The 20,802-nt window shown below is 44.8% G+C and overlaps 1 protein-coding gene across 5 annotated transcripts in view; it reads right to left on the bottom strand.

The window, feature by feature from the left end:
- Positions 1–1,154: 1,154 nt before the first annotated feature.
- Positions 1,155–20,802, bottom strand: part of PAPOLA (poly(A) polymerase alpha) — a 334,417-nt gene continuing 314,769 nt past the window's right edge. For all 5 annotated transcript variants that reach the window (XM_029597901.1, XM_029597904.1, XM_029597900.1 and 2 more), the window contains one exon: positions 1,155–3,292. In XM_029597901.1, coding sequence (XP_029453761.1) covers positions 3,197–3,292 — 96 coding nt within the window. In that variant the 3' untranslated portion in view covers positions 1,155–3,196. The remainder of the gene's footprint in view (positions 3,293–20,802) is intronic.

Raw genomic sequence — 20,802 nt, 5'->3', positions numbered from 1 at the left:
CTGTTTTAGATGTTGTACCCCACTTTGGACATACAACTATTGAAAATGCAACAAGATGTACAAATAAATTCCACTCCAGCAATTAGAAACATCAACCCTCATCTGTTTCAAATTCTCTCCTTTTAATACTTTCCAAATATTTGGAACAGGCACACTGTCACAACTAAAATACAATGCAAGCCCAGAATCTGTCCATGCACTGAATGTGAAAGTAAACAAGAGTAATCAATATGTTGGTAACCAGTGATTTTCAGTGTTCAGCCATGTGTCACTGAGCCAATCTTTCAGTAACCTAAAAATTGGAGTTATTTCAGAGAAAAGGAGGTAGAAAGAGACTAAGGGAGGAATAAAATATGATGGCTTCTTTGATCCTGTCCTAGGGTTCTCAGTTTATTTATCCATTTATATATATATATATATATATATATATATATAAATAGTAAAGGTAGAATAAACACATCCCCAACTGCAGGTATCATGACTAGTACACATCTGCCACAGAAGAGTCACAGGAAAAATCTGTAAACCAGATTTCTGTATAGTTTCTGGCAGCATACATCTCCAAATTAGGCCAAGTGAAGTGCAATTTTTGAATTGAGCCATAATTGATTTAGCCTCAAATTCTAAAGCTGAGAAACAGGTGCACAGATATGCCTTGTAAGCAGGCAGCGTCTACCCTAAGACTATTCCAGGCTGATACCTGCATTCAATGTCTTCCTGCAGCCTTTTCTTCAGTACATGCCTGCTGCTGCCAGCACAAGTGTAGGATTGTTCTTTTTAATGATTCATCACTATTTCAGGTAGAGTAGGTTCAGTTTCTGCACTGGTTTCTTGCCCATTTTGGTTATCAACCTACCTTCCTCAAAGCATGAATTGTTTTATGTATGCATGCATACACACATCTCTTACATACACACACACACACCAAGGGTGGGTACTGCTTAAAATTAGTAAAAATAAATGAGAAAAATGTATCCTGAAAAATGCAAAAAGCAAACAAAGACCCTAAAATCTAGAGCTCTAGGTATAATGCACCATTAGAATTAAAAGTTGTTTACAGATTTGAAAATTTTATTGAGGCATGTAAAATACAATTGCAAATGTAAGGTGAAAGCTATATATTAGGACAGTGGCTGAAAAAACAGGAGACCTGGGATTGTGCTGTTTTTTATTGTGTTTTCAATGGAGAAATACATCATCTGTTTACAAAATAGCTCTTGAAAAATACAAGGAGTACAGATACTATAAAACAAAGCAAACTCCAGTCATGAGACACTACATACATCATGCGAAAGCAACAGTCTGATCCTCCAGGTTATGAAAACTATATTTAAAAAGTCACTACACAGAAAAAGTCCAAGTCTCCAGTTGGCTAAACTTGGGTGCAGTATATTAAACTTTGAATTAATAAACTGAAAATGGTTTTCCTGATGCGTAGACAAATGGCAAGACTAACTTTGTGCCTGGCAATGTTGCCCCAAACTCCATAGCTACACAAAATACACAGACACCTTGTACACTTCAATTGTTAGTGTAACCTCCTTCCTTTTCGTGGGTGGAAGAGGGGAAATGGGTAGGAGGGAAAAGTATTGCAGACATACAGAGAAAAGCAAAAAAAAAAAAAAAAAAAAGAAGAGCAATTACTGAATGGACTTGAAAACTAAAAAAGCACTGGAAAATAAACTTACAAAAAAGGGAAAAGAAGCTCAAATCTACTTTTTTGTTTGTTTAAATGAGAAATATTCATGCATGAGGATGGACAGGGTAGAGAACACTAAAGATCTGTAAAACATGCTTCAGCTGTATGGGTATGGCTCTTAAATGGACATTAACTTATCTACAACTGATACTTCCCAACAGCTTCATTTTTTTACTTGGATTCTAAAGATTTATTTGAAAAAAAAAAAAAAAGGGTCTTGTTTTTAATGGAGAACACAACAAAAAGGTGAAGAAATAAGAGCAAGCGATAGACAGGACTACTTAAAAGTTGTGTGTGATTCCACACAATATAATGCAAATGTTTGACAAAACATGAAATCATAAAAAATAGTTTAAAATGTATTTTTGGGATGGGAATAGGAGACTGAAGGAGGCAAAACAAAGCCAGTGATTGCCTATATTTAAACCCCAAATGTTGAAAGCACAAAGGATCATACTGGAGTGTACAAAATTATCTTATATTTAGTAGTTAATAGTCAAGGGGTCTCTCACAGGCACAATATATGCACCCTGTTTCACTGCAGAGTGAGTGTGTATGTGTGTGTGTGTGTGTGTGTGTGTGTGGTGGTGGTGGGGAAGGGGACTGAGAACTTCGGTTTTACATCATGGCTTTTAAAAAATGGTATTATGTAATATTTCTCCTGGTTGGGCATATAATCTGCAAAAAAACCCCCACACCTCCAACTCTTAAGCCCATAACATTTTAAAAATAAGGAAGGTAAGAAGACTGGCTATGTGTGACAGAGGCAGCCTCATTGGTTTAAAGTTGCTTGTTATGTGCTCTCTGATGGTGAATGCACCTTAAAATAATTTCAGAAATAAAATCAAAAGAAAAACAGGTCAGGTTGAAACAAATACTTGGCAATTACCTTCTCAAAAGACAGCCCTCGTTATGTCTCTTAATAGCTCACCGCTATATTTTGATCAAGTTAAATATACCATACTTTGACTTCAGTACACTGTGCAGAGCAGTGCAGTCCAATTTACACATAACTAGCATTGGAGAATCTGCTCAGAAAAACTAAAAAAAAACATACAGAAAGCTGAAGGTCTAAAAATTAGTCATACTCCAGTTTAAAAAAAATTCACATAAAAGTGCATCATCTGTTGAAAGAACTTTTACAGTAAGCTGTATTGGAAACTTTCAGAACAAGTTATATGAAGCATCATCAGTCAAATCAGAAGGTTGAATATGGATACAAATAGTTTTCAGGTTGTTTTAAAGGCAGTAATCCCTCAAAATATTCTGAATGTAACTGTTGCTAACACATTAATAGTACTCCTGCTTCACATACTAACCTGGACTTCCGATAAAATGGCGATTACAGTCCAAGTAGGAGAGGTTCACAAAGTATGCCTAAATCCATTTTCAGTCACGTTTGAGCCTCACACCCTCTGTCCTCCTCCTCCAGACAGCAGCAGTAGAAGACATCAGGTTGAGCTGGCCGACACTGTTTATGGACCCCTGAGGTTGGTTTTACCGGTTCAATCTCAGCTTTATTGAATTCTTGATAACGGGAATAGGATTTGCAGGGAGAGTAGGGATATCTGAAAGGTCTGTACTGGAGGTTCTCTGAGGAAAAAAAAAAGAAAAAGAGGAGTCATTGTCAAGAGTATTTTTTTTTTAATGTATTAACAGATGCTAACTGATTCGGACATGTATTTAACAGAAAAATACAATGGGAGCAAATAATGGTTTATAAAATCAGTTCAATGAAGGATAGCTCGGATTAAGCATTTTTTCCCCTAACTTCGTGCTTACAGGGAAAATCCTTGAAAAATAATTCAGGAGCTTTGAATTTTACAACAAAAATCAGAACATGAATACACACTTTTTTTTTTTTTGCTCCTAATGAGTGAAGTCAATGGCACACCTGATATTACCAGATTTTCAGATACATTGGATTATCCAGACAGAACCCAATTCTACCAGAAATTACATTAAAACATCACTAACCAAATCCAAAACAGAGGCAGGCATTCCGGAGAAATTTACGGTATATGAAGCTCCTATAGAGTACAACAGAAGAAAAATGGCCAGGGCTGGATTTAAAGTTATGGTGCCCATATGCAGAGAACCAAGGGTGGGAGAGTTTGCACCCAGAAATCACACTGCAGCAGGGAGAGTTCCCAGTTTTTGGGTGCCTTCAGAATTTGGCACCCAAGGCATTTGCCTGTGTCGACAAAGAATGGCCAGCTACCACACAAAACATTGAGAAAGCAAACATTTAAACAATGGAATGACCTGAAGTAAAAAAAAAAATGCTGGAAACAAGGTTAAAGAGAGCCCTGCTCCTGATGGCATGTCCAACCTTTGCCTCAAAATATTTAACATCTCTCCCCCAAGTCTTGGTAAACTGCAAAAATCAACTGAGGCAACCATAACACCACAGTGACTACCAGGAAGAACACTTCTCCTCAGTAAAGCCTGGATGGATTATAAAAAAAGGCTTTTGAGAGCAACCCACGCTCTTGGATAATATATTGCCTTGAAATGTATGGCAAGAACTCAGGACTGATTGAATATATCAAGCTTACCATGAAAATGGGCAGAGTACACTACTTAAAATATGAAAATGGACCAACATGTCACTCCTACCATCAAGAGCCAGCAAGAAATGTGTCAGGTAGATTCCATTACCACTAGTTTTTCTGGCACTGAATCCACAGAGTACTCGCAATACAGCTTAAAGCAGGACAAAGTAGGCTAAAGAGCAAGCTAACATACTCCAGTAATCTAGAGGGATTCTCTGGTTAGAATCCCACCTGTATTAAGGCATTGCGGCTGACGAGGCCCTGGATACGCAGTTAAGAAAAAGAAACTTCCTCATTTGCTCACATAAGGCAAGTGAACCAAAGATGATGCATCGCTAGAGCATGCTAGGATAAATATGTATCATGTTTGGGATCCAGGGTAATACCATATATAGCAATATTTAAAGTTGACTGTTAGATCACGTAGACGTATTAGTTACAGGAAGTTAATAAATATTAAAATAGAATATTAAATACTACCAGCTGACTTGATTGCTTATTATCGTGATCTGTACAGCATATATAAATTAACACTGCAACACTGGCTCATAAGAGCTTCCTGATCAGACTACATGCATCTGATTTTGAAATAAAGGAAGTAGGATTGCAATCTGTTTCTGGTTCTTGCTTTAAAAGTATGTTTGTACAAATTCAGACAGTTTAATACAGAGCTAAGAGTTTGGGCCTGATAAGTAATTTCATAATGGGCAATTTTTATATGAAATTTCCTCAAATTCTTTGCCTCTGTCTTTACCGAGGATGTTGTCAGGGTTATTCCTATACCGGAAATATTTTTTGAAGGTGATGACTGAGATGGAATTACTGTGAAACTGAAGACGTATTAACTCAGAATGATAAACAACAAATTATTGGGACCAGATGGTACTCACCCCAGAGCTCTGAAGGAACTCAAATGAAACTGCAACCTATGATTTAAAAGAGCCAGAGTACCAGAAGACTAGAGGGTGACCAATGTAATGCCAGTTTTTAAAAAGGGCTCTAGGAGTGATCTGGGAAACTATAGACTGGTGATCCTGACATCAGTGTCAGGCAAAAGGGTCAAAGCTATCGAAGCTATTCTTAAAGATATGGTTTAACGGGGGAGGAGTCCACATGGTGTTTGCAAAGGGAAGTCTTGAGTTAAGTAAACACGTGGACAAAGGTGAGCTAGTTGATATATATATATATACATATATATAAAAACAATTTTCAGAAGGCATCTGCCAAAGTCCCTCATGAGAGACTCCTCAGGAAACTGAGGTCATAAGTTCAGAGGCAGTCGTAACTGGAGAAAAGACAGGAAACTGAGGGTAGGACTAAATGGACAGCTTCCTAATGGAGAAGGGTTGTTAGAGTGCCCCTGGGATCTGTATTGGGACCTGTGCTATTTAGCATCGAGTGTCACATGTATGATTTTTTTTTACCTGCCAGTGAGAGGTTGTGTGTGTGCACCCAGTGCAAAGAGCTCCTGGCTCTCAAAGAACGAGTCCTATCTCTGGAGGCTAGAGTGGCAGACCTGCAGGAGTTGAGACAAAGAGGTACATTGATGAGACCTTCAGGGACATAATAGCCAAGTCCCAAATCCAGTCTGGCAGCCCCGGTGTTGGCTTGGATCAGAAAGGTCTCCCGGTTGGAGAGCATCACTCTGGTGTAGCAGGAAGTGATCCTGTAGCAAGGACCTGCATTCCAGGTGATGCATTGTTCTCGTGCACCAATGGCTGGTGATTTAATTATTAGAAACATAGATAGTTGGGTGGCTGGTGGATGTTAAGGACCGCCTGGTAACTTTTTAGACAGTGCTGGGGAGGAGCCAGCTGTCATGGTAGATGTGGGCACCAATGACAGGAAAATGTGGGAGGGAGGGTCTGGAAGCCATATTTAGGATTTTAGGTAGAAAGCTAAAATCCAGAACGGCATTCTCTGAAATGCTCCCTGTTCCATGTGCAGGTCCCCAGAAGCAGGCAGAGCTTTGGAGTCTCAATGTGTGAATGACACAATGGTGCAGGGAAGGCGGATTTAGTTTTGTAAGGAACTGGACAAACTTTTGGGGAAGAGGGAGACTTTTCCCGAAAGGATGGGCTCCACCTTAACCAGGGTGGAACCAGACTGCTGGCGCTAACCTTTAAAAAGGAGATAGAGCAGCTTTTAAACTAGAACAAAGGGGAAAGCCGACAGTCGCTCAGCAATGCATGGTTCGGAGAGAGGTATCTTCAAAGGATACTAATGATGCATTAGAATTAGGGCATCCCGACAGTGAGGTTCCAATAATTAGAAAAGTAGTCCAAGTGCCTGTAAGTAAAAACTCACCTGAGCTAAAAAATTCTAACTTATCCCTATCAATTAAAAAGCAGAATGAAAATACAAACAAAAAACAAACTTTGAAATGTTTGTATGCTAATGCCAGAAGTCTAAGTAAGATGGGAGAATGTATAGCAGTGAATGATTACAGACTTAATTGGCATCTCAGAGACATGGTGGAAGGAGGATAACCAATGGGACAGTGCTATACCGGGGTACAAATTATATCGCAATGACAGAGAGTAACACCCGGGAGGAGGTGTGGCGCTTTATGTCCGGGATGGCATAGAGTCCAACAGGATAAACATTCTGGATGAGACTAAATGCACAATCAAATCTTTATGGGTAGAAATCCCAGGTGTGTTGGGGAAGACTATAGTGATAGGAGTATACTACCGTCTACCTGGTCAAGATGGTGAGACGGACATTGAAATGCTAAGAGAAATTAGGGAAGCTAACCAAATTGGTAGTGCGGTAATAATGGGAGACTTCAATTACCCCAATATTGACTGGGTAAATGTATCATCGGGACATACTAGAAAGATAAAGTTCCTGGATGGAATAAATGACAGTTTTATGGAGCAATTGGTTCAGGAACCAATGAGAGAGGGAGCAATTTTAGATCTAGTTTTCAGTGCAGCACAGGATTTGGTGAGAGAGGTAACAGTGGTGGGGCCGCTTGGCAATAGCGATAATATGATCAAATTTGAATTAATGACTGGAAGGGGGACAGTAAGCAAATCCACAGCTCTCGTGCTAAACTTTCAAAAAGGGAAACTGATAAAATGAGAAAAATAGAAAAAAACTGAAAGGAGCAGCTACAAAAGGTAAGTAGTGTGCAAGAGGTGTGGTCATTGTTAAAAAATACCATCCTAGAAGCACAGTTCAGATGTATTCCACACATTAAGAAAAGTGGAAGGAAGACAAAACGATTACCGGCATGGTTAAAAGGGGAGGTGAAAGAAGCTATTTTAGCCAAAAGATCTTCATTCAAAAATTGGAAGAAGGATCCAACAGAAGAAAATAGGATAATGCATAAGCGTTGGCAAGTTAAATGTAAGACATTGATAAGACAGGCTAAGAGAGAATTTGAAAAGAAGTTGGCTGTAGAGGCAAAAACTCACAGTAAAATCTTTTTTAAATATATCCGAAGCAGAAAGCCTGTGAGGGAGTCAGTTGGACCATTAGATGATAGAGGGGTTAAGGGGGCACTTAGAGAAGATAAGGCCATTGCGGAAAGATTAAATGATTTCTTTGCTTTGGTGTTTTCTGAAGAGGATGTTGGGGAGATACCCGTACCGGAGAAGGTTTTCATGGGTAATGATTCAGATGGACTGAACCAAATCATGGTGAACCTAGAAGATATGGTAGGCCTGACTGACAAATTGAAGAGTAGTAAATCACCTGTACCGGATGGTATACAGGCCAGGGTTCTGAAGTAACTAAAAAAATGAGATTTCAGACCTATGTGTAACCTATCATTAAAATCATCCACTGTACCTGAAGACTGGAGGGTGGCTAATGAAACCCCTATATTTAAAAAGGGCTCCGGGAAACTACAGACCAGTTAGCCTGACTTCAGTGCCAGGAAAAATAGTGGAAAGTGTTCTAAAAATCAAAAATCACAGAACATATAGAAAGACATGGTTTAAAGGAACAAAGTCAGCAAGATGGTTCACAGCCAACACAGAAAAAACTGGTAAAAAAAAGAAATACAGAACTGGAAACAGTTACACATCTTATCACAGAAAGGCAAAAGGAAGCACAGCTCATCTAGTTAAACTGTAAACACCAACATTACTATACCAGAAAAGCTTTCGGATTACAACTCTGAAAGAATTAGAGAATAAAGAAGTTGTAATCATCTGGGACATTCCTATTCCAACCGCTAAAAAGCTTGATAAAAAAACACTATACGTTGTGGCAAAGGAGAAAAACACAAGAACAGCATTGCTAATAGAAGTGTCAGTACCAAATGATTATTCTGTGCCCTGTATGTAAAGAGAAGATCCTCAAGTATCAAAAGATGCCATCAGAAACCAAGAAAAGTGGCAGAAAGATACAGAAGTAATCCAATTGGGTGCTACCGGCCTGATTAAAATGAACTTCCAGGCACACTGATATCTTATGAACTCCAGGCGGTGGCTTTTTTGGCACAATGCAAGTACTGACCCAAGTACTAGCAGTAAATTTGAAAGACAGCTCATACTCGTCATACTCTGACATATAAGTGAAGTTCATTCTTGTCATATGATGTGCAAAACAAACCCATTTGCAACCTTACCTCAACTGAAACAAATATATGTAGTCATAATGATTATGTGAAATGTGTTTGGACTCAAACTGAGCTTAGGGACAGAATCAGGACCTACTAAACTTCAGCTTGTTTCATCTATTGGCTCCCTTAGCAGCTAGACAGAATGTTTCATACCCTATAGATCAGCTATTTTTACTAATTTCAGGTCAGTATGTTTAAAAGTGAGTCTCCCTTGACACATCACGAGACCTTTAACATTTTTGTGAAGTTGTTCTATGACTTGCAAGTCACCTCTGTTCAATTTCTCTTTAACTGATAAAAATGTTTTAAGATTCCTTCAGAAGAAATCATTAAAGAATCATTCTGTAGGTTACTTTTTTCAGTAGGAGACCAAGTTGAAAACAAGTATTGTATCAATCTAAGTTACCATTTCATAATACAAGACTTCGCAGACTTTTTTGTGTATTTGATTACTATTAGACTTTGCAGAATATTTACTATTACTTGGGGAGACTAACTATGCTGTTTTTGTACTGACAGGTGACAGCAATAAAATCACTGCTACTAAACATTTCAATAGCGCTACACAACATACGCAGCGCTGTACAAACATACAAAAAGACAGTCCCTGCTCAACACAGCATACAATCTGATAGGACAAACATACAGGACCAGATACTTGGGGTATTTCATAAAGCAAGACAATGGTTAAAAAGAAAAGAAAGTTAACAAGACTAAAAGCAGACAAACAGGCCTAAGTTTTAAAAGCAGTTTCAAAAAGATAAAGAAAGGAAGATTAGTAACTATACTATTAGTGTTTGATGAGCTTTAGCTGTTACTACAGGTAAGACTGTCCATCACATGGCAAAAAAGGATACTCACGTTTAAATGGACTAAGATTTGAAACATTATGAACTAAAGCTTTAAAATTATCTGTTCACTGCATACTGTTCACTATATATTATAATTGTACTTTGTTGAAATCAGTTTCGGGTTTGTTTGTCACCCGCTTTGAGCTTTCATGGTGAAAGAGCGTGATTATAAATAAGGATAGCAAAAATTCAGTGACACTATTCAAAAGGAGAAAACCAAAGTAAAGGTTAAAAAGGTGATGAGCAGAGACCTCAGACGCAAGAAATCACAGAGAAAGACAACAGAAGAGAGACACACAATGTACCCTGATCACTGCAGACACTGTTTACATGTCTTTTGTACCTGTCAAAATTATTATTTAATCATTTCCTTAACTTCCACTGTCTGTTGGCCATGCTGAGAAATGTCATTATGACAGGAATGGCAATGAAGTTGTTTTGTAGTGCTTGCCAGAATCAATTCTGAATGGTTTAATTCTTACCAGCAGCAGGGTTTCAAATTTATATTACAGGCATCCTATGCTCTTGCCAGTGAGATCTGGCTTAAAAGATATCAAATGTTAACATTTTAGACCACTGTATGCTTTCTTTCCTGGCAGGTGGCAAAGCTCAAATTCTCAGATTTCCAAATATATGAAGCACAGACATGACAGTTTCTCAAAAAATAAACCAATCTGCAATGCCCATTATCAATTAGATTCACTATTAAATATGAAAGAGCAAAACATATGGTAACCAGTTTTATTGGTTAGCTGCTGAACTCTTAAGGCATGCAGGCATTGCTACAAACCCTACAACCACCACTAGCATGGGGCCAGGAATAGGGAAGTCATTGTTGCTAGGCTCTAATGTGGCACCAGGATCGTGCATCCCCCTAATTATGCCAGAGGCTAGAGAGAAGCATTGACGAGAAAAATCCACCTGCTTTATTGCTGCCTGTCCAAAACTGCTGGCTTGATTTTCTAGTCAATCATGAGCAATAAAGGTATGTATGGAAGCTTAAGTGGCAGCCTTGCAAATATCTTCTATGGAGGCAGAGCAAAGATGGGCTAAGGAAACTGCTGTAGCCCTGACTTGGTAAGTTTTCACTTTACTTTGAAGATGTTGTCCTGACTGATAGCAATAAGAAATACAATCAGATACCCAAGTTGAAAAGGTTTTTATTACTGAAGAACTTTATTTAACTGGGTTGAAGGCAGCAAACAATTGTGAATACATTTTGTAAGTCTTTGTTCATTCCAAATAGAACAAAGCAGCCCTTCTGTAGTCCAATGTATGAGGAGCTTGCTCACCCCTTATTGGCAGGTTGTTTGGGAAAAAATGTTGGCAAGACAATAGATTGATTTAAATGAAAGTGGGAGAACTTTTCGGTAAAACATTTGGCTGGGTTTTCAAAACTACTGTTATGGAAAATGTGGGTACAGAGCAAGTATGATACTAAGGTTTATAGCTGGTTTACTCTGAGTAGACAACTGCTATTAAAAATAAACTGTCCAAGAAAGGAACTGTGCTGTGCTAAGGGACAGTGGAGCCATTACAGGAACTAGTTCTGTTTTTGCCAACTGTAGACTGATGAAAAAAAAATAAAGACTTGACATTTTTCGTGTTATGCTGCTATACCTCTAATATGAACTCCGACAGAATTAGTCTTCAATCCTGATTTGGAAAGGCATAACAGGTATTGAAGTAACAGGAAACCAGAACACAAAGGTCTTGAAGAGTAGAGCACCAGACAGTGAACCTTTATCTGAAGTTATGAAATTTTCTTACGTGTTTTCTAGATGCTAGAATTGTGCCCATTTCAGAAGGTAATTGTAGAGAAGATATTAACTTGCTTTAAACATCCATGTAGTCAGAGCCAATGATTGAAGGCTGTGATGTAGGAGATTCCCATTACTCTATGTGATCAGGGATAGGAATATGTGCAATTTTACTGATGTTGAACAGTTAGGCACTGGAGCCATGGAAATCAAATTTGGTGAGACCAAAACAGGATTATCAAAATCATTTGACCTTTCCCCCTTATTAACTCCTGAAATGCTTTAATTATAAGAACTAGGGGAAAGTATACAGCAATATTTAATTCCACTGAATTCAGAAGACACCTGCTGCCAGACAGTCTGCTACTGGCATCATAGAGCAGTATATTGGAAATTTGCTGTTTAATGGTGTTGCAAATAGATCTATGATCAGGGTAACTCACAACTGGAACAATGATTAAACCACTATCATCTAATGACCACTCATGTGGCAGCAATTGACAGCCTGTCTATCCAATTTTTTCTCCCCAGTATTTTGGAAGTTGTCCATTTCCAAATCTTACAAGTGTCCTGACAAATTTGAAGAAACCTGTCCCTCCCCATTTCTTGATACAGAACATGACCACTTGGTTGACTGAATAAGACTACTTTGTTCTCTAACAGTCAATACTTTGAGCATTGAAGATGGCTCTCTGTTATACATGGTTTGTGTGAAGGTGACAGGGTTCTTTGAGAACACAAGTGTTTGAAATAAGCACCTCAAGCTCAGAGGTCCCGCTCCCGTGAACCAGGCAAAAATCGCTGAATCAGCACTCGTTTCTCTTACTCTTACCCAGGGCGCACTGCGGGAACACTTGCCGACTCTGGCCGCTGCAGCAAGTTGAGCGGGTAATGCGAAGGTCCGGCGCCCGCGGTGGATCAGAGCGCCGACCAAATCACCCACGTGCAGCCAAGATGGCTGCCGCAGCTCCGACAGGGGAACCAGTGCTGGCCTCAGTGATCGAGGAGGCCCTGTGAAAAATTTCACAGTGGGTCACCGAGGCACTGGATGGCCGGCTTTACAAGCTCCAAACAGCCATGGAGGACATTAAGGCAGAGGTCGAGGGGCACTCCAAGAGGTTGGACATTGCTGAAGGTACCATCTCAGACCTGGGAGACCACCTGGCTACCACAGAGCGTCACGTGGAGGAGCTCCAGGCCGACAGCGGGAGCTGCTGGCTAAGGTAGAAGAGCAGGAGGATAGGGGCCGGCGGAATAACCTAAAAATCATTGGCCTTCCTGAAACGGTGCAGGAGAGGGAGCTGAGGGATTCTGTGGAGAAGTGGCTCCCACAACAAGTGGGCCTTGCTTTGGCCGACGACCACCTTCAGTGTGAGAGGGTGCATCGTGTGGGCCCTGCCCGTGAGGGCCAAGGGAGGCCGCGTCCTGTAATGGCTCGCATCCTTAATTGAGATCACAAGACACAGCTAATGCTGGCCTACCGACAAGGGCTGATCAGCGGCTGCTTCTGTTTAATGATTTTTCAGCCAGTACTGCGGCGTTGAGGAAAACGATGGCCCCTGCCTGTACAGCGCTCCACATGCGAGGGATCAGTTTTGCATTGTTGTACCCAGCGAAACTCAGGGTTCAGCATGAAAACAAAACCCTCTTCTTTACCTCCAGGGAGGAGGCGGATGGGTTCTTGGGGACCCTCCCTCGAGTGGACGGAGAGTGAATATCCATGGTGTTTTACTGACTGAGAACGGGGGTTTCCCAGCCTAACAATGCTCTGGATTCTCCTATTCTGTTGGATTCTTGGGGCAGGGTCCTCATTGGGCTTAGCCAACATTATGTGGAATACTGAAGTTTTTCTCTATTTGGGGAGAGCCCAAGCAGCAGAGGCTGCTGTACTGATTTCCTTTCCTTTTTCCTCCCCCGTTGGCGGAAACCAGAGAGAGTGGCTGCACAGGGGCCTGTTGAGACTGCTGGCTTTGGTGGCTGGTTTTGCTTTTTGCTTCCCCCTTTACCTTCGTTTTGAACAGCCCACCCATGCCGGATTGCAATCACCGACGAGGCATTGTCGCATGTATCCACCCGACTAGGCTGCTTCATCACCACCACTGTTGGGGGGTGTTTCCCCGCCCCTGGAGACTTTTACTGACTTGTGGTTTCCCAGACTCGCAGGATGGGGAGACCCACCTATAGTACGCCTCGCAGCTTTGGGGGTTGGGAGTGGGGCCGGAGGAGGGGAGCCCTAGTTCCAGATGGTTACGATAGGGTTTTCCCTGTGCCTGTGGGAGCAGTGGGGGGTATACTTGTTATTGTTGTATGGTTTAAGATTGTTTGGTGTGATTCGAGTGTGTGTATGGTAATTGGGGGGGAGGGGGCGGGGTTTGGAGGGCAGAGGGTCGGGGCTCACAGGGCTGGATTTTCATGTTCAAGGTACTTATGATAATGTTTACTTCTTACTCTCCGAGGCCTAGGCTGGGAGGCCTTGGAGAAACTGGTGTGAATAGGACCTGGGGCCTTCGCGAGTCCTGGGCTCGAATTTTCCTGTCTTGTCCACATTATGGCACAGGTTAAGATTGTAACTATGAATGTGGATGGTATTCACTCCCTGATAAAAAGGGCCAAATTGCACACAATGTTTAAGTGTATGAAAACACAAGTAGCATTCTTACAGGAAACCCATCTTGGGGACGGTGAGCATGCTAAACTGCAGAGGGACTGGGTAGGCCAATGTTATTATTCATAAGAACATAAGAAATTGCCATGCTGGGTCAGACCAAGGGTCCATCAAGCCCAGCATCCTGTTTCCAATAGAGGCCAAAACCAGGCCACAAGAACCTGGCATTTACCCAAACACTAAGAAGATCCCATGCTACTGATGCAATTAATAGCAGTGGCCATTCCCTAAGTAAAATTGATTAATAGCCATTAATGGACTTCTCCTCCAAGAACTTATCCAAACCTTTTTTGAACCCAGCTACACTAACTGCACTAACCACATCCTCTGGCAACAAATTCCAGAGCTTTATTGTGCGTTGAGTGAAAAAGAATTTTCTCCGATTAGTCTTAAATGTGCTACTTGCTAACTTCATGGAATGCCCCCATGTCCTTCTATTTGAAAGTGTAAATAACCGAGTCATATCTACTCGTTCAAGACCTCTCATGATCTTAAAGACCTCTATTATATCCCCCCTCAGCCGTCTCTTCTCCAAGCTGAACAGCCCTAACCTCTTCAGCCTTTCCTCCTATAATAGAGGTCAGCGGGGAGTGGCCATCCTTGTTCATAAAGGGCTGCCATTTCAGCATACGCACACCTGCAGAGATGAGGAGGGGCGCTATGTAGTAGTGGCGGGTACCTTGTATCAGCGTAAAATTCTTTTGCACTGTCTATGCCCCTAACATACTCCCACATGTTTTTTGCTTCCCTGATAACTGTGCTAGTGGAGTTTTCCTGATTATAGCTTGGTGGTAGGCGGTGATTTTAATATTGTTGCCAACAAGCTTCTCGACATTAATCCGCCCAAGCCTCCTAGTGGGGCGGATGGGGCTGAGGGGATTGCACCTGATTGACGTCTGGCGGGTCTTACACCCACAGGACCAGGATTTCACCCTTTTTTCCAACCCCCACCATACGTATTCCAGGTTGGACTACCTGTTGGTCTCGGATCAGTGTTTCCCTAGGGTCCAAGATGCCACCATAGGGACCATCTCCCTGTCAGACCATGCCCCGGTGACCCTGCTTCTCAGTTGGGGGGTGGGGGCTAGACCCCCCTTTTCGTGGCGTATGCGACCCGACCTCTATTTAGATACGGAATTCCAAGGTTATTTGAAACAAAATTGGGAGGACTATTTGGCTCAGAATATCACGTCAGAGGTATCCGACGTGATATTCTGAGCCAAGAAATAAGAAATTACTACTTACTTGATAATTTCCTTTTCTTTAGGACAGTCAGATGAATCCAGAACAAGTGGGTTATGCACCTCTACCAGCAGATGGAGACAGACAGTATATATACACCCCTGCAGTGACATCAACTTGCCAGTATTCTCTTCAAAAGCAACTGTGGATAGACTAGCAAAACTTGATTAACCATAACTATTTTAATACTCAGCCAACAGGAAACACTGAGCTCAGACAAGAAGGTGATAACACTAGACTAGGGACTGGACGAACCCTTCCAGTAATCCTTAACACGTAGCCATGGAGGACCATAATACAACCATTCGGCAGCCAAGGGAGGGAAGTTGGATACATCTGACTGTCCTAAAGAAAAGGAAATTATCAGGTAAGTAGTAATTTCTTGGTGTCCAGTTAGATGAATCCAGAACAAGTGGGATGTACCCAAGCTACTACTGAATAGGGCAGGAGGCTGCCTGTGGTCCAGTCAAAGCCACATGTGCAAAGGCTACATCCTTCTGGGCTTGCACATCCAGATGATAATACCTGGAAAAAAAAGTGTGTAACAAGGATCATGTTGCAGATCGGCAAACGATGACGGGAGACAATTTCACTTTCACCCATGATACTGCTTGAGCTCCAGTAGAATAAGCCATGATCTGAGTTGGTAACGGTTACCCAGCATCAACTTATGCAGCCATACCTACCTCCTTAATCCAGCAAGCTATGGTAGCCTGCGAGGCCAGCTCTCCCTGCCTAGTACCACAAGCGGGGCCAGACTTCCGGGAGCTGTGCGCACAAAGTGGGCGTCCTCGCGCGTGAGGCAGTGGGGAGACGGGCAAGCAATGGCGGCCGCCACGTGGAGCAGGCAGTGCTGCCGGGGTCCCAGCCACGCGGAACGCGGCGTTTCCAGCAGCGGAGGTAGGCACTGTTCAGACCTAGCGAAGGGGAAGCGGCGGAGACCGCAACAGTACCCCCCCCCCCCCCTTTACAGCCCCTCTTGAGAGGCCCCGGTTTTCCTGGGTGGTCCTGATGGAACTGCTGCAATAAGTTTTTGTCAAGGATATTGCGGCTGGATTCCCAGGTGTTATCTTCTTCACCGCAGCCCTCCCACGCCAGTAGGTATTTCCCATCTACGGTTGTGGAAGCGGACGTCCAAGACCTCACACACCTGGTAAGTGGGGTCGTCGTCGATGGCTGTTGAAGTAGGATCCGGGGGCGTACGGTGATAGTGAGAGGGGACCACGGGTTTAAGCAGGGACACATGGAAGACATTGTGGATTCGGAGAGTTGAAGGCAGTCTCAGCCGATACGAAACCAGACCCACTCTCTCAGCAACCCGAAATGGACCACAGAACCTGGGTGCAAATCTCCGTGATGGGAGGCGGAGATGGATGTTCCTTGTGCTGAGCCAGACTCGGTCTCCTGGCTGGTAGGTGGGAGCTGGTCGTCGATGGCGGTCGGCCGCTTGTTTGGCGGACGCGGCTGAGCGGCGTAGCTGGTTCTGGGTTCTGTGCCACAATGTCCGTAGTTGCTGCGCTGTTACTTGAACGGCAGGCGAGGCGCTGGGGACCGCCAGCGGGAGCGGAGGTCTTAGTGGTTTCCCGTAGACAAGCTGAAACGGGGATTTGCCGGTAGCGGCGTGAGCTTGGTTGTTGTAGGCGAACTCGGCCCAGGGCAGTAGTTCCGACCAGTTATCTTGTTTTTCATTAACAAAGGCCCGGAGGTAGGCCTTCAGGGTCCGATTCATTCTTTCGGTCTGCCCATTGCTCTGTGGGTGAAAGGCTGTGGAGAAGCTGAGCTTTACCTTGAAGCACTTGCAGAGAGCTCTCCAATAGCGTGCTACAAACTGGGGTCCCCAGTCGGAGACTATATCTTGTGGGAGACCATGTAGCCTGAAGACATGCTGAGCAAAGAGACGGGCCAGTTCGGGCGCTGAAGGAAGTTTAGGCAAGGGAACTAGGTGCACCATCTTTGAGAAGAGGTCAACGGTGACCCAGATGACTGGATGCCCGCAAGACGAGGGTAAGTCCACCACGAAGTCCATAGCTATGTGGGTCCAGGGTTCGGTGGGGACTGGTAGTGGTTGCAGAAGGCCACAAGGGGATCCAGGACTAGGCTTTTGACGGGGGCAGGTGGGGCAGGAACTCACATAGGAGTAGACATCCCGCCGGATGTTGGGCCACCAATAGAAGCGGTTGATAAGTTCTAGAGTTCTTTCGCGCCCTGCGTGCCCTCCAATGAGGGAGTCATGAGCCCAGCTCATGACTCCCTCATGAGCTGGGAGTCGTTAGGCGATCCCTGCGAGGAATTACAGTCCTATCCTGAGAGAGCACCGTCAAAGCGGACAGGCGGACCTTACTCGGGTCCAGGATAAATTGAGGTTCTTGATCCTCCTCGACGCATGAAGTACGGGAGAGAGCATCAGCTCGGAGGTTCTTGGCCACCGGCCGGTATTGCAGAACAAAGTCGAAACGACTGAAAAACAAGGCCCAGCGGGCTTGGCGGGGGTTCAGTCATTGAGCCTGTGACAGGAACTCCAGGTTCTTGTGGTCTGTGTATACGGTGGTTGTATGCAGGGACCCCGAGCCATTGTCTCCACTCTTCGAAGGAAAGCTTAATCGCCAACAGCTCCTTGTCCCCGATGGAGTAATTGCTCTCGGCTGGAGAAAACTTCCTGGAGAAGTAGGAGCAGGGGAGGAGTTGACCAGAGTCGGAGTGTTGGCTGAGAACCGCCCCAACTGCTATACTGGAGGAGTCGACTTCCACAATGAACGGTCTGGAGGGATCTGGATACAGGAGGCAAACGTCCGAAAGAAATGCTTCCTTGAGGTCAGAGAAGGCTGCTACCGCAGCGTCAGGCCAGTTCTTGGCATCAGCTCCCTTGCGGGTCAGGGCCGTGAGCGGAGCAACTCGATGCGAGTATCGTGGGATAAAATGTCTATAAAAGTTAGCAAAGCCCAGGAATCGCTGAAGGGCTTTGAGACCCGTGGGCTGAGGCCACTTGGTGATGGCCGCTACTTTCTCTGGGTCCATGCGGAAGCTGGTGGAGGAAATGATGTATCCCAAGAAGGGCAACGATTCAGCCTCGAAAGTACACTTCTCCAGCTTAGCATACAAATGGTTGTCTCGGAGGACCTGAAGAATCTGTGTAACGTGGCAACGATGGGAGTCCACATCCTTGGAAAAGATGAGCACGTCGTCCAGGTAGACTATGACATGAGAGTGGAGCATGTCGCGCAGTACCTCATTCATGAGGTGCTGGAAGACGGCGGGGGCATTGCAGAGTCCAAAGGACATTACCAGATACTCGTAATGCCCATCCCTGGTATTAAACGCCATCTTCCATTCGTCCCCTGGGCGTATACGGACGAGGTTGTAGGCCCCTCTGAGATCCAACTTCGTGAAGATGCGGGCACCCTGAAGGCGATCCAGAAGCTCCGGGATCAACGGGAAGGGGTACCGGTCTCATTTGGTGATGGCATTCAAGCCACGATAGTCGATACACGGCCGGAGAGAGCCATCCTTTTTGGCCACAAAGAAGAATCCGGCACCAGCAGGCGAGCGAGAAGGGCGGATGAACCCCTTGGCTAGGTTCTCCGTAACATACTGGGACATGGCCTTCTTTTCGGGTAACGACAGGGGATACACTCTGCCCCGAGGGGGCGTGATGCCCGGCAATAGGTCAATAGAGCAATCAAAAGGCCGGTGCTGGGGAAGAATCTCCGCCATTTCCTTGGAGAAAACGTCCTCAAAGCTTTGGTATGGCTCAGGTAGGAGGTGCGAGGAGCAGATGTGCAGAGGTTTGGGTGGACGTGGGAGCTGTAGACAGTGTTCAAAGCAGGCAGGACTCCAACGGACCAGTTGGAAGTTATCCCATTGTATCACGGGAGAATGCTGACGTAACCAAGGAAGTCCCAAAACCAACGGGTGCACCGCTCGCTCCAAAACGAGCAGGGAGATCTCCTCCGAGTGGAACAGGTCTGTTTGCAGTGTCAATGGGGCCGTGGAGCAGGTAATGACCCCAGGAAGCAGAGTGCCTCGGATCGAGAAGATCCACAGAGGAGGGACCTTCTGTAGAGTCGGAAGGGAAAGCTGAGTCACCAGATCGGCCACAATAAAATTCCCCTCAGCGCCGGAGTCAATGATGGCACGGATCTGGAGTTCCCCACCGGGGTATTTCAGAGTTACTGGTAGCGTGCAAAGAGGAGCTGATCCAGTAGCGCCTAGGTGTAGCTCCTCAGTGTAACCTAGGCATGAGCGTTTCCCGGACGCTCCGGGCAAGAAGCAAGAAAGTGCCCCTTGCCTCCACAATAGAGGCAGAGGCCTAGGGAGCGACGTCTCTTCCTTTCTTCCGGGGTTAGTGGAGATCTGCCCAATTGCATGGGTTCCCCACTAGGCACAGTGGGAGGAGGAGCCTTGGGAGCCAGAGTTCTGGAGGAGGTAGACAGCTGTGGTGGGGCTTGGCGACGCGAGCGAGTCTCTCTATCCCGTTGTTGGAGATGGCGATCCACCCTACCAGCAATGTCCATTAGATCATTTAAGTCCTCTGGAAGATCCCGACCTGCTAGCTCATCCTTGATGCGGCCTGCCAGACCCTCAAGGAAGATTCCTTTAAGGCAATAGTCTTGCCAACCGACCTCCATGGCCAGGTTCCGGAAGTCTATAATGTACTCAGCCACCGGGCGTGTCCCTTGCCGGAGGTGGAAGAGATCCGAGGCCGCGGTGGATCGGCGTGCGGGATCATCAAAGGCAAGGCGGAAGTTAAGGAGGAATTCTTGTAGGTTCTGCAGCAAGGGATCCTGATGTTCCCACAAGGGTGAAGCCCAGTCGAGGGCCTTGCCGTCCAGCAGGGAGAAGATAAACGCTAACTTGGCTGTGTCCGAGGGAAACTGCGCAGGCAGAAGAGTGAAGCGCACTTGGCACTGGTTTAGGAAACCACGGCATGTCTTGCTGTCCCCGGCGTACCGTGTAGGCGTGGGTAACTGAGTGACTGAAGCTGAAGTGGCCGCGGGTGCCGGAGGCAACTCCCGAGTGGAAACCTCTAGACGAGAGACCAACTGTTCCACAGTGGCAGCGAGGGTATCAATGCAGTGCTGTTGTTGCCGGAGGCGTTGAGCCATCCCTGGAATGGCCTGCAGGCTTGGGGCCTCTGCCGAGTCCATGGCCTTGCAAACTGTTGCAGTCGATACTGCAGGCGAGGTAGTGGACCCTTGGGCCGGCCCACCTAGGATGGCAGGGTAGGCCGGGAGGCGGAGCCACAGGCTGGCGGTGTTCACCCGGGAACCAGGAGCCCCCCAGGAGGAGCCCGTAGGGTCCTGGAACCTTGGGACTTGGGGAATAGGCTCAATGTCCAGTGGCAGGAAAGGCCTAGGCCGGAACTGTAGTATAGGAAGTCCAAAAGTATAAGATAGTCCGAGGACCGGCTGTACAGGCCGAGGGCCAGCTGATGACAGGACAGCGGGCGGCAGCGGG

The sequence above is a fragment of the Rhinatrema bivittatum genome, chromosome 4, assembly GCF_901001135.1.
Source record: "Rhinatrema bivittatum chromosome 4, aRhiBiv1.1, whole genome shotgun sequence".
Classification (NCBI taxonomy): Eukaryota; Metazoa; Chordata; class Amphibia; order Gymnophiona; family Rhinatrematidae; genus Rhinatrema; species Rhinatrema bivittatum.
Note: the sequence above shows the minus strand (reverse complement) of the source record. Positions and strands in the feature narration are given on the sequence as shown.